General features: G+C 44.2%; 1 protein-coding gene across 1 annotated transcript in view; it reads left to right on the plus strand.

Annotated features, from left to right (window-relative positions):
* The window catches only part of pkd1b (polycystic kidney disease 1b), a 208,320-nt gene that overhangs the window by 20,982 nt on the left and 171,694 nt on the right, over positions 1 to 15,644 (plus strand). The window contains exons 7-9 of the mRNA XM_068058630.1: positions 3,465 to 3,596; positions 4,695 to 4,870; positions 10,359 to 10,495. Of these exons, the coding sequence (XP_067914731.1) occupies positions 3,465 to 3,596; positions 4,695 to 4,870; positions 10,359 to 10,495 (445 nt within the window). The remainder of the gene's footprint in view (positions 1 to 3,464; positions 3,597 to 4,694; positions 4,871 to 10,358; positions 10,496 to 15,644) is intronic.

Here is a 15,644-nt window from a genome sequence, read left to right on the forward strand (position 1 = left end):
ACAGCACTGAAACAGGCCCTTTGGCCCACCGAGTCTGTGCCGACCAACAAACACCCATTTATACTAACCCTACAGTAATCCCATATTCCCTACCACCTATCTACACTAGGGGCAATTTACAATGGCCAATTTACCTATCACCTGCAAGTCTTTGGCTGTGGGAGGAAACCGGAGCACCCGGCGAAAACCCACGTGGTCACAGGGAGAACTTGCAAACTCCGCACAGGCAATACCCAGAATTGAACCCGGGTCCCTGGAGCTGTGAGGCTGCAGTGCTAACCACTGCGCCACTGTGCCGCCCACAGTGCTGGCTTGGCTAGCTTCTCCTGGGGCAGTAGATAGGGGTATGACAGTTGGCTTCAATATCTTGTGCTAAAGACAGGAAGAATCAGGGGGCCTGCTCCTGATCAATATCCACTTAGCTTTGTGGGAAAGTGCACCTTGGATGAGAAGGGCTTGGGTTTCTTTTTAATTAATCTCAGGATGTGAACATGGCATGCAAGACCAGCATTTATTGGCCATCCCTAGTTGCTCTTGACAAGGTTGGGAGTGAGCTGCCACCTTGAAGGTTCTCCCACAGTGCTGCTAGGTTGGCAGTTCCAGGATTTTGACCCAGTGATGATGAAGAGAAAGTGATATATGTTCTTACCCGCTCTTGATCTCTTCATTGAAAACTGTCGGCGAGACATTGGTCATCTCAATTTCTCTGCCCCCCTCACTCACTCTAACCTGTCCCCCTCTGAACTTGAGGCACTCCGTTCTCTCAGGTCTAACCCCGACATGGTCATCAAACCTGCAGACAAGGGTGGTGCTGTTGGCGTATGGTGTACCGACCTCTACCTTGCAGAAGCTCAACGCCAACTCACGGACACTTCTTCCTACCTCCCTCTGGACCATGACCCTACCACCGAACATCAAGCCACCGTTCAAAGGACTGTCACTGACCTCATCTCCTCTGGAGGTCTTCCCTCTACAGCTTCCAACCTCATAGTCCCACAACCCCGGACAGCCCGCTTCTACCTCCTTCCCAAAATCTACAAACGGGACTGTCCCGGCAGACCCATGTGTCAGCCTGCTCCTTCCCCACTGAACTTATTTCTTCCTATCTAGACTCTATCTTTTCTCCGCTGGTTCAGTCTGTTCCCACCTACACCCATGACTCTTCTGCCGCCCTACGTCATTTTGACAATTTCCAGTTTCCTGGTCCCAACCGCCTCCTCTTCACTATGGACGTCCAATCGCTCTACACCTCCATCCCCCACCAGGATGGTTTGAGGGCTCTCCGCTTCTTCCTGGAACAGAGGCCCAACCAGTCCCCATCCACCACCACCCTCCTCTGCCTGGCTGAACTTGTTCTCACATTGAACAACTTCTCCTTCAACTCCATGCACTTCCTTCAAGTAAAAGGTGTCGCTATGGGTACCCGCATGGGTCCTAGTTATGCCTGTCTTTTTGTGGGATATGTCGAGCATTCTTTGTTCCAGTCCTACTCAGGCCCCCTCCCCCAACTCTTTTACGGTACATTGATGACTGTATCGGTGCCGTTTCCTGCTCCCGCGCCGAACTGGAAAACTTTATCAACTTTGCTTCCAATTTCCACCCTTCTCTCACCTTTACATGGTCCATCTCTGACACTTCCCTTCCCTTCCTCGACTTCTCTGTCTCCATCTCTGGGGATAGGTTGTCTACCAATATCCATTATAAGCCCACTGACTCCCACAGCTACCTCGACTACACTTCTTCACACCCTACCTCCTGTAAGTACTCCATTCCATTCTCCCAGTTTCTCCGTCTCCGACGCATCTGCTCTGATGATGCTACCTTCCATGACGGTGCTTCTGACATGACCTCCTTTTTCCTCAACCGAGGATTTCCCCCCACTGTGGTTGACAGGGCCCTCAACCGTGTCCGGCCCATTCCCCGTACCTCTACCCTCACCCCTTCCCCTCCCTCCCAGAACCATGACAGGGTTCCCCTTGTCCTCACTTTTCATCCCACCAGCCTCCATATCCAAAGGATCATCCTCCGCCATTTTCGCCACCTCCAGCGTGATGCCACTGCCAGTCGCATCTTCCCCTCCCTTCCCCTGTCAGCATTCCGAAGGGATCGTTCCCTCCGCGACACCCTGGTCTGCTCCTCCATTACCCCCACCACCGCGTCCCCGTCCCATGGCACCTTTCCCTGCAATCGCAGGAGGTGTAATACCTGCCCATTTACCTCCTCTCTCCTCACTATCCCAGGCCCCAAACACTCCTTTCAGGTGAAGCAGCGATTTACTTGTACTTCTATCAATGTAGTATACTGTATTTGCTGCTCACAGTGTGGTCTCCTCTACATTGGGGAGACCAAGCGCAGACTGGGTGACTGCTTTGCGGAACATCTCCGCTCAGTCCGCAAGCAGGACCCTGAGCTTCCGGTTGCTTGCCATTTCAACACTTCCCCTGCTCTCATGCTTACATCTCTGTCCTGGGATTGCTGCAGTGTTCCAGTGAACATCAACGCAAACTCGAGGAACAGCATCTCATCTACCGATTAGGCACACTACAGCCTGCCGGACTGAACATTGAGTTCAATAATTTCAGAGCATGACAGCCCCCCATTTTACTTTCATTTTTAGTTATTTTTACTTCCTTTTTTTTACATTCTTTTTTACATTTTTTACAATCTTTTTTTGCATTTATTTCATTTCATCTTAGTTTGTTCAGTTTTCTTACCCACTGTTTTTTTTTCAGGTTTGCACTTGCTGCTGTTCAATATTCAGTGTATTAACACCCTATCTGTACTAATGCATTGTCTTTCAACACACCATTAACATATTGTTTGCCTTTTCTCCGTGACCTTTTGGTCAGCTATGTGGCCTGGTCCAATCTAGACCTCCTTTGTTATCTCTTGCCCCACCCCACCTCACTTGCTTATAATCTGTGACTTTTCTAATATTTTTCAGTTCCGATGAAGGGTCACTGACCCGAAACGTTAACTCTGCTTCTCTTTCCACAGATGCTGCCAGACCTGCTGAGTGGTTCCAGCATTTCTTGTTTTTATTTCAGATTTCCAGCATCCGCAGTATTTTGCTTTTATTATGATATATGTTCAAGTTGGTGTGTGTCTTGGAGGTAGATGATGCTGTTCCCATGCGCCTGCTGACCTTGTCCTTCTAGCTGATGGAGATCGGGTGGAGGGGGCAGGTTTGGGAAGTGCTGCCGGAGAAACCTTGGTACCTTGCTGTGGTGCATCCTGTAGATAGTACACACTGCAGTCATGGTGCAGTGAGGAAGGGGCTGTTTTGTTGTGATATCCTTCCCATGGTTGAATAGCCTACTATGGGGATGTCCAGAGGGCAGTGGGGATTGCGGGGGTGAGGGGGGAGGGGGGAAATGGAGCAGAATTAAAATGATGTGCAGAGGACCCTGTCCAGATCTCTGTAGCAAAGTGTTTCACTTTCTGTAACAAGCCTCTCCTTGCAGGTGTTTTCGGCAGAGATTACCCATGGCACTTCAGTGACTTACACCTGGGTGATTGACAACCTCGCGGTCTTTGCCTACACTGGACAAACCTACAGTGTGATCTTCAAGCGACCAGCAACCTACAGGCTGGAGGTGAGTGTGACGTGTGAAGCTTCTCTGCTGCTGACCCCAGTTGTGAGACTGGAGAGGCGCCTGTCTGGCGTGAGCGAAGCCTTTACAGACTGCTGAGGCCCAGGGGCCTGGTATGTGCAATACACAATGGAGAAGGGGCTGAGAAACACTGGCTTGTGCGACCTGTAAAAATTCATTGCCCCTGCAAGACTTGTACTTTCTGTGTAATAGTTTTATTCCATCCTTGCTGTCTCTCTCTCTCTCTCTGATGGTTTATGCCGCCTCTGTCTCTAATGGTTCTATCTCCTCTCTCTCACATGTCTACCTCTGTTTGGTTTAATACACTCTATTGATTTGTCAACGTTACTGTTTTGACTGGGTGACAATCATTCGCTCCTTCTCTAGTTTCTAGATCTTTAATTAGCAGCTCTCATCCATTGATCCCATCTGGAGTTTGTTACTGTTTAAAAATAAGGGTTCACACATTTAAGACAGAGATGAGAAATGTTTTCTCTCAGAGGATGGTGAGTCTTTGGAACTCTCTTCCTCAAAAGGCAGTGGAAGCAGAGTCATTGAATATTTTAAAGATAGAGATAGATTCTTGATAAGAAAGGGGGTGAAAGATTATTGGGGGTAGGCAGGAATGGGGAGTTGAGGTTACAATCAGATCAGCAATGATCTTATTGAATGGCGGAGCAGACTCGAGGGGCTGAGTGGCCTACTCCTGCTCCTAATTTGTATGTTCGTACGAGGCTGCTTCCAGTTACTAGCCTCATTAGTTAGGAGATTGGCTGGTTGCAGAATCAGTCCTTCAGTCTAGTGAGGCTCGACACCAGGAACCAGCCCTCACACAATTGCCCTCTACCTGTGTCCCATAAATGTTCTTCTCATCTGCCAAGATGGAACTCATTGATCTTCACTGTTAAGGCATGACACCACCCGAATTCTTCAATTAGCTTCCAGCCTATAACTCACTCCCAGGTATCCATTATTCTATATATAAACCACCCGAACCTCTTGATGAGATTCCAGCCTGTAACTATCTCCCAGGCATCTGTTATTCTACATATAAACTCCTCAATTAGATTTCAGCCTGTAGTTTTTTGTTTTTTTTTACAGTTAAAGGCAGTGAATCCTGTGAGCAGACAGAGTGTAGCGACTGAACTGATAGCGGACGTCATGCACCCCCTAACAGATCCACAGTTTATTAACGTATCCAGCATGATGCTTGTCAATAAACCTCAAAGATTCGTCCTCAGGATCAAAGCAGACAGCATGGCAGAGGTTACATTCCGGTGAGATACGTCTGTGTGTGTAGATTTGTATGTGTGTTAGGTGTGTATGCGGGTTTATGTAGGTTTGCGTGTGTGTAGGTGTATGTGTGCATGTGTTTATGCGCATATACAGGTTTGCATGTGTGTAGTTGTGTGCAATTGTGCATGTGCTTGGGTGTGCAAGCTGTTAATTGTGTTTCAGTGGATTGATTATGTGCAGGTTAAGGGTGTTAATTGGGGTTTTAGTTGAGCACTTATAAGCAGACACTCACTGGGACAGGGGGAGGTTTTGAGTGAGGAGCTACATGTTTGTAATCCTTTTATTCTGCACAATAAATATGAAACCGAGTAAATATAGGCTCCAGCATTATCCTTCCATAACAAGCTTTCTGGAGTTTAACATGGTAGCAGAGGGTGGTTGCCTAAAGCTGAAGGTTGGAAAATAGGAATTTTTTTTGGGATAGAAAACTAAAATCTCAAGGGCTATTGTGAGAAATATGGCAGAAAGCAAGTGCAAATTGTCAGGGTATGATTACCCTCCTGTGTTCTCGGAGTCTGAACCATATGATCAGTGGAAGAATAAAGTGTATATGTGGACACTGGTTACATTTCTACCAAAAAGGAAACAAGGTATGGCCTTGGCATTGTCACTTCCTACCAAAAATAAAATCAGAAGTAAAGTGTTTTGTGAAGTGGACGCTCATCAGTTGGATGCTGATGAAGGGTTGGATCTTCTGTTAGAACTCATGGATGAAATTTACAAGAAAGATGACCTATTGAATGTTTATGAGGCATGGTCAGACTTTGATAAATTTCGGAAAACAGATGGTTATTCAATGGAGGAATATATCATGGACTTTAACAGACTGTATAAAAGATTGAAGAAATTCAATTTGGAGATCCCTGGTTCAGTGCTAGCTTTTAAATTGCTAGATTGTGCTAGGGTGTCTCCTATGGGCATGCTCCTGGTTCTAACTGGGGTTCGGTTCTTGGACAAAGACTCCCTGTTGGACCAAGTGTCCATGGCCTTAAAAACATTCCTGGGGAAACTGTCATTTCCTACAGGCCTGGTAGAACAAGCAGGGCACTCTGCAGTGACCCAAAGAATGGAGGACTTAATGTTTACAAAATTTTGAAATAATCCAGATACTGGAAGCAGGTCTAAGTACAGTGGAAGAGTTAAAGACAGGAGGAATGAGGATGAAAGCACCTTTGGTAGGTCTGAATATTACATTGGAATATTCCAGAATTCGAACATCAATCATAGGCAAATGAATCCCAGGAGTGCCCAGGGAACAGTTAATAGGTGCTTCAGATGTGAATCAACATATCATTATGCAATGAACTGTCCAAAGTGGAGGGGCAGAGACTTCGAAATAACACAAGACGCAGAAAATTCTGAGGCAGAAGAGGATGATACTGATGGATCTGAAAGAATTGTATTAGTCACAAGGAGTTTTAGTCCTGTGATGAATGAGTTGGTTGCGGATTCGTTCAACTGTGCAGTACTGGATAGTGCTTGTACGTCGACAGTATGTGGAACTGATTGGTTACAGTGTTATCTGGATTCACTCAGTAGTGAGGATCGACACCAGCTTGAGGTTTGGTAATGACAACACATGGAAGTCACTGAAGAGAGTAGTAATTCCATGTAAAATAGCTGGGGTCAGCCACTTTATCAGTACTGATGTAGTCTTCAGTGAGATACCTTTACTGTTGAGTAAGCCTTCAATGAAAAAGGCACAGATGAAACTTGATATGGAGCATGATGAGGCAATTGTTTTTGGGAAGCCAGTGAATTTGCAATTAACCCAGTCAGGGCATTATTGTATCCCCTTAACAAAACCTGATATTTCCAGTCAGAGTGTTCGAGAAGTGTTGATGGCATCAGGTGTTACGAATCAGAGAGATAAAAGGCAAATTGTCTTAAAGTTACACAGACAATTTGTTCACCCTTCTTGTCAGAGATTAAAAACCTGACTAAAAGATGCAGGTGTGATTGATGAAGAGTGTATGATGATAATAGAAGAGATTAGTGAAAAGTGTGAGATCTGTAAAAAAAAAATATCGGAGGGCACCATCATGTCCTATTGTCAGCCTTCCAGTGGCATGTGACTTTAACAAGGTAGTTGCCATGGATTTAAAGGTATGGGACAAAGACAATAATATTTTAATTCTACATTCTACATGAATACTGCAGCTGAAAGTCCTTTCAGCAATGGGCTTTGTGAAAGGAATCACGCAGTATTTGATGAAATGTTACATAAAATCTTGGCTGACCAGTCAAACTGCAAGTTGACAACTGTCCTGGCATAGCGGTTCATGCAAAGAATTCGCTTTAGATGGTTGGAAGATATAGTCCTTATCAATTGGTCTATGGGCAGAATCCCAAATTGCCTTCTGTACTGTGCGACAGTCCTCCTGCTCTACAATTAGTTCAATATTTTTCTGTATATTTGAATGCTTTACATGCAGGGAGACAGGCTTTCATCAAGGCTGAGGTCTCTGAGAAAATTCACAGAGCTCTGAGGCATCGTATAAGGCCATCCGAGGCAAAATTTAGTTCAGGAGATTTGGTGTATTATAAAAGAGAGGGTCATAGGGAATGGAAGGGTCCTGGTAAGGTAATTGGTTGGGATGGTAAGAGAGTGATTATCAAGCATGGAAATCAAACTGTTAAGGTTAATTAGGGTTGATTACAAAATCTCAGAATCTGAGCAGCTGATAGAGGGAAAAGAGGCACCTTGTACCTCAAATACTCATGTGTTTTGAAGGTCTTGAGGTTCAGGTAGATCAGGAATTGGATAGTAATGTAACTGATCATGATGCTCAGGAAAGAGCTATTGCATCCAAAGGCCAATTGCCTCGAGTAGCTACTTGGGTGACATATTCCCGAGGGGTCTGATAAATGGAGGGATGCGACAATTGTGGGGCGTGCAGGAAAATCTACAGGCAAGTTTTAAATATTGGTTAAATGTTCAAGATGATGGCCAAGAAGCCAGAGCCATGGACTGGCAGAATGGGGTGAAAGAGTGGAAGGTAAGAAAGTGCAGTGCAAGTTTTGATATTGGGTCTGGAAGTGACTCTTGCATAAGGAAGCCATCACGTACTGGAGAAAGAGCCTCTGACAAAATGCGAGGGAGATCTTCTAGCAGTAGTTCCGAAAGACATCAAAGTGCTAATAGAGGCTGTAGTTTGAGCAGATTCCACAGTGAAATGAAGGCCAGAGGGCAGTCTCTGAATAGAACTAGAAGCAGAAGTCCTCATGACTGTGAAGTTTTAGTGGCTGCCAATAAACTTGAGGATAAACTCATAAGAGAAACAAAACATAAGGAATTAGAGAGTTGGAGAGAGTTTGGAGTCTATTCTGAGGAACCAGATAGGGGACAGTCAGCCTTGTCACATAGATGGATTTGTACTGAGAAAGTCCTTCCCGATGGAACTTATAAGGCTAAAACGAGGTTAGTTGCGAAAGGCATTGAAGAGTGACTGGGTGATACCGATGCCAAAGTGGACTCTCCCACAGCTGGAAAAGTAATCCTGAAGATCATTTTGGCTCTTTTGGCCACATATTCATGGGAATGTAGATCAATTGACATAAAAGCTGCATTTCTGCAAGGTGATACTTTTCAGAGAGAAGTGTATCTGAAACCACCTGAAGAGGCAGCAGATACAGAAGGAGAATTATGGAAACTGAACAAATGCATCTATGGCCTTAATGATGCTTTCAAGGTGTGGTGTTTCTCAGTGAGATCTGTTTTGTTGAAAATTGATTGTTCAACTAAAGGCAGATCCTGCAATGTTTTATCGATATCATAAAGGGAAACTTTCAGGAATCTTCATGTTGATAATTATGGGCCGGTACTGGGGATTTTGAGAAATATGTTATTAATAAGATTAGGGCAGAATTTAAGATTGGGAGTCATGCTTGTGGGGCCTTTAAATATATTGGTTTAGACATTAAGCAGACTAAGTCTGGAATAAGTTTGAATCAACAATCCTGTTTAGAGAATGTTACTCCCATCCTGGATAATTGTGTTCATTCATCACAGAAAGATGATGATCTATCCAAAGCAGAGACTGAGCAATTGCGAAGCATGATGGGTCAATTAAACTGGTTCTGCTCTCAGACTAGGCCAGATGTTAGTTTTGATGTGCTGGAGTTAAGCAAGATGATGAAATATCCAAAAATTGAGAATGTTTTAAGGGCAAATAAAACATTGAAAAAACTAAATCTGGAGAAATGTGTCCTGAATCATCCTTGGGTGACCCAAAGAACATTAAGCTAATAATTTTTAGTGATGCTTCACATGCTAATCTTGCTGATGGGTATTCAAGTGCAGCTGGCTTCATAATATTTCCGATGGGTGAAAATGGGAAATGTTGTCCTTTAGCTTGGGAGGCTAAGAAAATAAAATGGGTTGTTAAAAGCACCTTAGTTGCGGAAACATTGGATCTTGTGAAGGTAGTGGACATGGGGTTCCATTTGTCAAATATTTTGGGTGAAATTCTGAACAAGGGACATCCTGAAGATAGGATACCCATTGAATGTTATGTGGATAATCATTCTTTGTGGGACAATGTACACTCTACAAAAAGTGTGAGTGAGAAAAGACTTATTGACCTTGGGGATTGAAACAAATGCTGGAGAGAATGGAAATCTCCAAACTCAAATGGTTAAATGCAAGTCATCAGCTATCCGATTGTTTCACAAAGAGAAATGCAAGTACAAAGAAATTGTTAGAGGTGCTCGAGGAGGGGTGTCTCACAATGTAAAAAAACTTTGTACTCAATGCGGAATTTACTTGGATATATTTTGAAATATTCTTTGAGCATGTTAATACTTTGTCCATAATATGGAATTTATTTTGAAATGTTGTTTGAGCATGTTAATCTAAGTTATATTGTAAAAGAAAGAAGAGAATCTGTTAATTGTGTGTCAGTGGTTTGATTATATGCAGGTGAAGGGAGTTAATTGGGATTTTAGTTGAGCATTTATACTCACTGGGACTGGGCGAGGTTTTGTGTGAGGAGCTACCTGTTTGCAATCCTTTTATTCTGCACAATAAATGTGAAACCGAGTAAATATAAGCTCTAGTATTATCTTTCCATAACAAGCTTTCTGGAATTTAACACATGCATGTGTGTGCTTGCATGTGAGTGTGTGTAGGTTTGCATGTGTGTATGTTAGGATGTTCGTAGGTGCCTGTGAGTGTGGATAGGTACGTGTGCAGGTTAGTGTGTGTGGGTAGGTGTATGCAGTTGCGCGTCTGTTTGTGTGTAGATGTGCACGGTTGTGCATTGTGGATATGCATGCATGCAGGTGTGTATGGGCGTGTGTTCATGTGCATGCGGATTGGGTGAGTGTGTGTGCATGTGGAGGTGGGTGTGTGCGTGTGAATGAGTGAGCATGGGTGCATGTTGATGTGTGTGTTTGAGTGTGTGTGTGTGTAGGGGGTTGGGCGTCACTGTGTGTTCTTTTCAGTTAATTTGCATTTTTCTTAATCAGGTGGAACTTTGGCGATGGTAGTGCCCAGGTAACCCATTCCACACACCCTCAACGCTCCTCTCACCTGTCTGAGCTGGACCCAGGGACAGCTAGCGTGAAGCTGCAGGATCATATGACCTGGACATACACTCAGCCTGGTAGTGACACAGCTTAAAATGATCCATATCTAGCTTTGTGTCTTTTAAATATCGTTCTTCAGCATGATGCAGGTGCACTAATTGAATAAGCAGTAATTCTGTGCAGTTAGAGTGAGTAACCCTTAACCTGAATAAACAGTAACTCTGTATAGTTACACAGTGAGTAACCCTTAACCTGAATAAACAGTAACTCTGTACAGTTACACAGTGAGTGACCCTTAACCTGAATAAACAGTAACTCTGTACAGTTACACAGTGAGTGACCCTTAACCTGAATAAACAGTAACTCTGTACAGTTACACAGTGAGTACCCCTTAACCTGAATAAACAGTAACTCTATACAGTTACACAGTGAATAACCCTTAACCTGAATAAGCAGTAACTCTGTATAGTTACACAGTGAGTGACCCTTAACCTGAATAAACAGTAACTCTGTACAGTTACACAGTGAATAACCCTTAACCTGAATAAACAGTAACTCTGTATAGTTACACAGTGAATGACCCTTAACCTGAATAAACAGTAACTCTGTATAGTTACACAGTGAATGACCCTTAACCTGAATAAACAGTAACTCTGTATAGTTACACAGTGAGTGACCCTTAACCTGAATAAACAGTAACTCTGTATAGTTACACAGTGAATGACCCTTAACCTGAATAAACAGTAACTCTGTATAGTTACACAGTGAATGACCCTTAACCTGAATAAACAGTAACTCTGTATAGTTACACAGTGAATGACCCTTAACCTGAATAAACAGTAACTCTGTATAGTTACACAGTGAATAACCCTTAACCTGAATAAACAGTAACTCTGTATAGTTACACAGTGAGTGACCCTTAACCTGAATAAACAGTAACTCTGTACAGTTACACAGTGAGTGACCCTTAACCTGAATAAACAGTAACTCTGTACAGTTACACAGTGAGTGACCCTTACCCTGAATAAACAGTAACTCTGTACAGTTACACAGTGAGTGACCCTTACCCTGAATAAACAGTAACTCTGTACAGTTACACAGTGAGTGACCCTTACCCTGAATAAACAGTAACTCTGTACAGTTACACAGTGAGTGACCCTTAACCTGAATAAACAGTAACTCTGTATAGTTACACAGTGAGTGACCCTTAACCTGAATAAACAGTAACTCTGTACAGTTACACAGTGAGTGACCCTTACCCTGAATAAACAGTAACTCTGTACAGTTACACAGTGAGTGACCCTTAACCTGAATAAACAGTAACTCTGTACAGTTACACAGTGAATGACCCTTAACCTGAATAAACAGTAACTCTGTATAGTTACACAGTGAATAACCCTTAACCTGAATAAACAGTAACTCTGTATAGTTACACAGTGAATGACCCTTAACCTGAATAAACAGTAACTCTGTACAGTTACACAGTGAATAACCCTTAACCTGAATAAACAGTAACTCTGTATAGTTACACAGTGAGTGACCCTTAACCTGAATAAACAGTAACTCTGTACAGTTACACAGTGAATAACCCTTAACCTGAATAAACAGTAACTCTGTACAGTTGCACAGTGAATGACCCTTAACCTGAATAAACAGTAACTCTGTACAGTTACACAGTGAATAACCCTTAACCTGAATAAACAGTAACTCTGTATAGTTACACAGTGAGTGACCCTTAACCTGAATAAACAGTAACTCTGTACAGTTACACAGTGAATAGCCCTTAACCTGAATAAACAGTAACTCTGTATAGTTACACAGTGAGTGACCCTTAACCTGAATAAACAGTAACTTTGTACAGTAACAGTGAGTGATCCTTACCCTGAATAGATATTAACTGTGTCCAGTTTTTCCCCAAAAATATACTTTATTCATAAAAGTCTGTAAAAAAAAAAAAAATTACAACACAGTTCCAAACAGCACCAAGTTGACATTCCAAAAAGTGCAAAGGAAATCAGCTTTCTTCAATGCAGGAGTGAGTTGCCTCACAACCCTTCCATTCCATTTTACATGCCATGTACATTTTACAGCAAAACCATATTGGTGTATACAGCCCGAGGGGTTTCCCATGGGTCCAGCCCCTCAGTTCACTATGGCAGGAGGACCTTACACAGTGGTCTTTCCCCATTGAGCCTTTGCAGCGGCTGCCCCAGGCTTTAGTGCGTCCCTCAGTATGTAGTCCTGGACCTTGGAATGTGCCAGTCTGCAACACTCGGTCGTGGAAAACTCTTTGTGCTGGACGACCAGCAAGTTTTGGGCAGATCAAAGAGCGTATTTCACCGAATTGATGGTCCTCCAGCAGCAGTTGATCTTAATCTTGGGGCGTGTCCCTGGGGACAGCCCGTAGAGCACAGACTCCTGTGTTACAGAGCTGCTTGTGATGAACCTCGACAAAAACCACTGCATCTCTTTCCACACCTGCTTTGCAAAGACACATTCCAGAAGGAGGTGGGCAACAGTCTCTTCCCCACCACAGCCACCTCGAGGGCATTGCATGGAGGGGGTGAGACTTCAGGCGTGCAGGAAGGATTTGAAAGGGGGGAGGGCCCTTCTCACCACCAGCCAAGCTATGTCTTGGTGCTTGTTTGAAAGTTTTAGTGATGAGGCATTTTGCCAAATGATTTTGGCAGTCTGCTCGGGGAACCATCCGACAGGATCCACCATTTCCTTTTCCCGTAGGATCTTGAGGACATTCCGTGCAGATCACTGCCTGATGGATCGGTGGTCAAAGGTGTTTTTCTGCAGAAACTTTTCCACAAAGGATAGGTGGTACGGCACGGTCCAACTGGATGGAGTGTTCCGCGGCAATATGACCAGGCCCATCCTTCGCAACACCGGGGACAGATAGAACCCCAGCACGTAGTGACACTTGGTGTTTGCGAAATGGGGCTCTACGCACAGCTTGATGTAGCCACACACGAAGGTGGTCATCAGGATGACGGTGATGTTGGGTACAATTTTCCCGGCCTTATCCAGAGGATTGAAAATCGTGTCCCTCCGGACCCGGTCCATTTTGGATCTGCAGATAAAACAGAAAATGGCTCGGGTGACCACCATGGCGCAGGGGTAGGGCAGGAGTAGGCCAGACCTGCGCCACATACAGCAACAACCTGAGCACCTTGCACTCGATGATTAGGCTCTGACCCACAATGGAGAGAGATCGCTGCTCCCACATGCTCAGTTTATGTTGTACCCTGGCTACTCGCTCCTTCCAGGTTTTGGCGCTTGCCCCGGTCCTTCCGAACTATATCCCCAGCACCTTCAGGTAGTCCGACCTGACGGTGAAGGGGACAAAGGATCGATCGTCCCAGTTCCCAAAGAACATGGCCTCGCTCTTGCCGCGGTAAACTTTAGCCCCCGAGGCCAGTTCGAACTGGTTGCAGAGGCTCATCAGTCTACGGACGGACAGTAGGTCCGAGCAGAAGATGACATCGTCATCCATGTACAGGGAGGCTTTAACCTGAGTGCCTCTGCTGCCTGCGATTGTCACCCCTCTTATGCTCGCATCCTTCCTAATGGACTCAGCAAAAGGTTCTATACCACAAGCAAATAAAACAGGGGAGCGAGGACAGCCCTGTCTGACTCCAGATTGGATCGGGAAACTTTCTGATTCCCACCCATTGATTGAGACTGCGCTACTGATGTTTGTGCAGAGCAATTTGATCCAATTGCAGATTCCCTCCCCAAACCCCATTTTGGAAAGCACGTCCATCATGTAGGTGTGTGATATCCTGTCAAAAGCCTTCTCCTGGTCCAAGCTGATGGGGCAGGTGTCCATCCTCCTGTCCCGTACCTAGGCGATCATAGCCCTGAGTAGCGCGAGACTATCGGAGATCTTCCAGCTGGGTACAGTACAGGTCTGGTTAGGGTGAATCACCAATTCTAGAGCAGACTTGACCTGACTGGCGATGACTTTGGATAGAATCTTGTAGTTAACATTAACCAGTGAGATGGACCGCCAATTTCTGATTTCCGCCCTCTCCCCCTTCCGCTTGTCGATTAGGGTGATGATGTAGACAGTGAGTAACCCATATTCTGCTGAATGAACAGTAACTCTGTACAGTTACACAGTGAGTAACCCTTACCCTGAATAAACAATTACAATTGTCATAAAGACCCCCATCTGCCAAGAATGATGCATATTAATTTTGTCACATGAACATTAATTTTAAACTGTTGCTGGAGTGGAGAGATGACTTGTTTAAAGAGATCAGCAGTGGCTGGGATAAAATTTGCATTCTAAGAAACAGTCGCCTCGGAAAAGACAATGAGAACAGCTCACTGATTCAATTAACATCTTGTCGGTTTAAGAGACAGCACTACACCTGCCCCCACACCGAGAGCTTTGACATCCACAAACACAGGAGTTTGTTTAAACAGTGAGTCACATGACTAACCTGGCCCAGGTCTGGTTTTGAACAGCTCACAGGACATCATGGGTCAGACTGCAGATTGCAACTGAACTTGGAAGAAGAGAGCCGCTCTTTCTCTCTCTCTCTCATTTCCAGATCCACTGAAGACACTTAAACCTTAAGAGAGAAGACTCCTACATCAAAACAAATTTGAAAGTGTCCACTGGGCCCCAACGAAATGGTAAGATTTACCTGCAATCAAAGACTCTACATCAAACTCAAAGGACAGTAAACAAACCCCAGCTATTGCTTCAAACGTTTCCCCTTTATTCTTTCTACTTTTCTGTCTCTATCTGTGTGTGTGTTTATCATGTATGTATGCATGCTAGCGTGGTCCCGTTGTGTATTTGTAGTCGTTAACTGAATTAGAGTTTAAGATTAATAAACTTCCACCTTTCTTGTTTAAATCTAAGAAAACCTGTCTGATTTCTTTGCCTTACAATTGGAAAGTGGTGAACAAGGATTCACTAAGGGGGAGCTAAAAACATGGTGTTTTTAAAATTAAACCCTGTTACAGTTAAACCAGGCAATGCTGAGAGGGAACACCCAGATACCTTCTCACCTGGTCATAACAGAAATTTGGGGGTTAGTCTCCTGGATTTGACCCACAAACAAATGAGAAATTGGAAGTGGGAAGCCAAATTGATCCCAATCAAAAAGAGAAAAGATTTCAGTACAGGTTTTCTTGTGGTTGTGTGTGCTAGAATACTAACATGTCTGCGACTGACATCAGTAACTCCCCAAGCCCGGGTAA

This window comes from Heterodontus francisci, chromosome 26 (assembly GCF_036365525.1).
Source record: "Heterodontus francisci isolate sHetFra1 chromosome 26, sHetFra1.hap1, whole genome shotgun sequence".
In the NCBI taxonomy this organism is placed as follows: Eukaryota; Metazoa; Chordata; class Chondrichthyes; order Heterodontiformes; family Heterodontidae; genus Heterodontus; species Heterodontus francisci.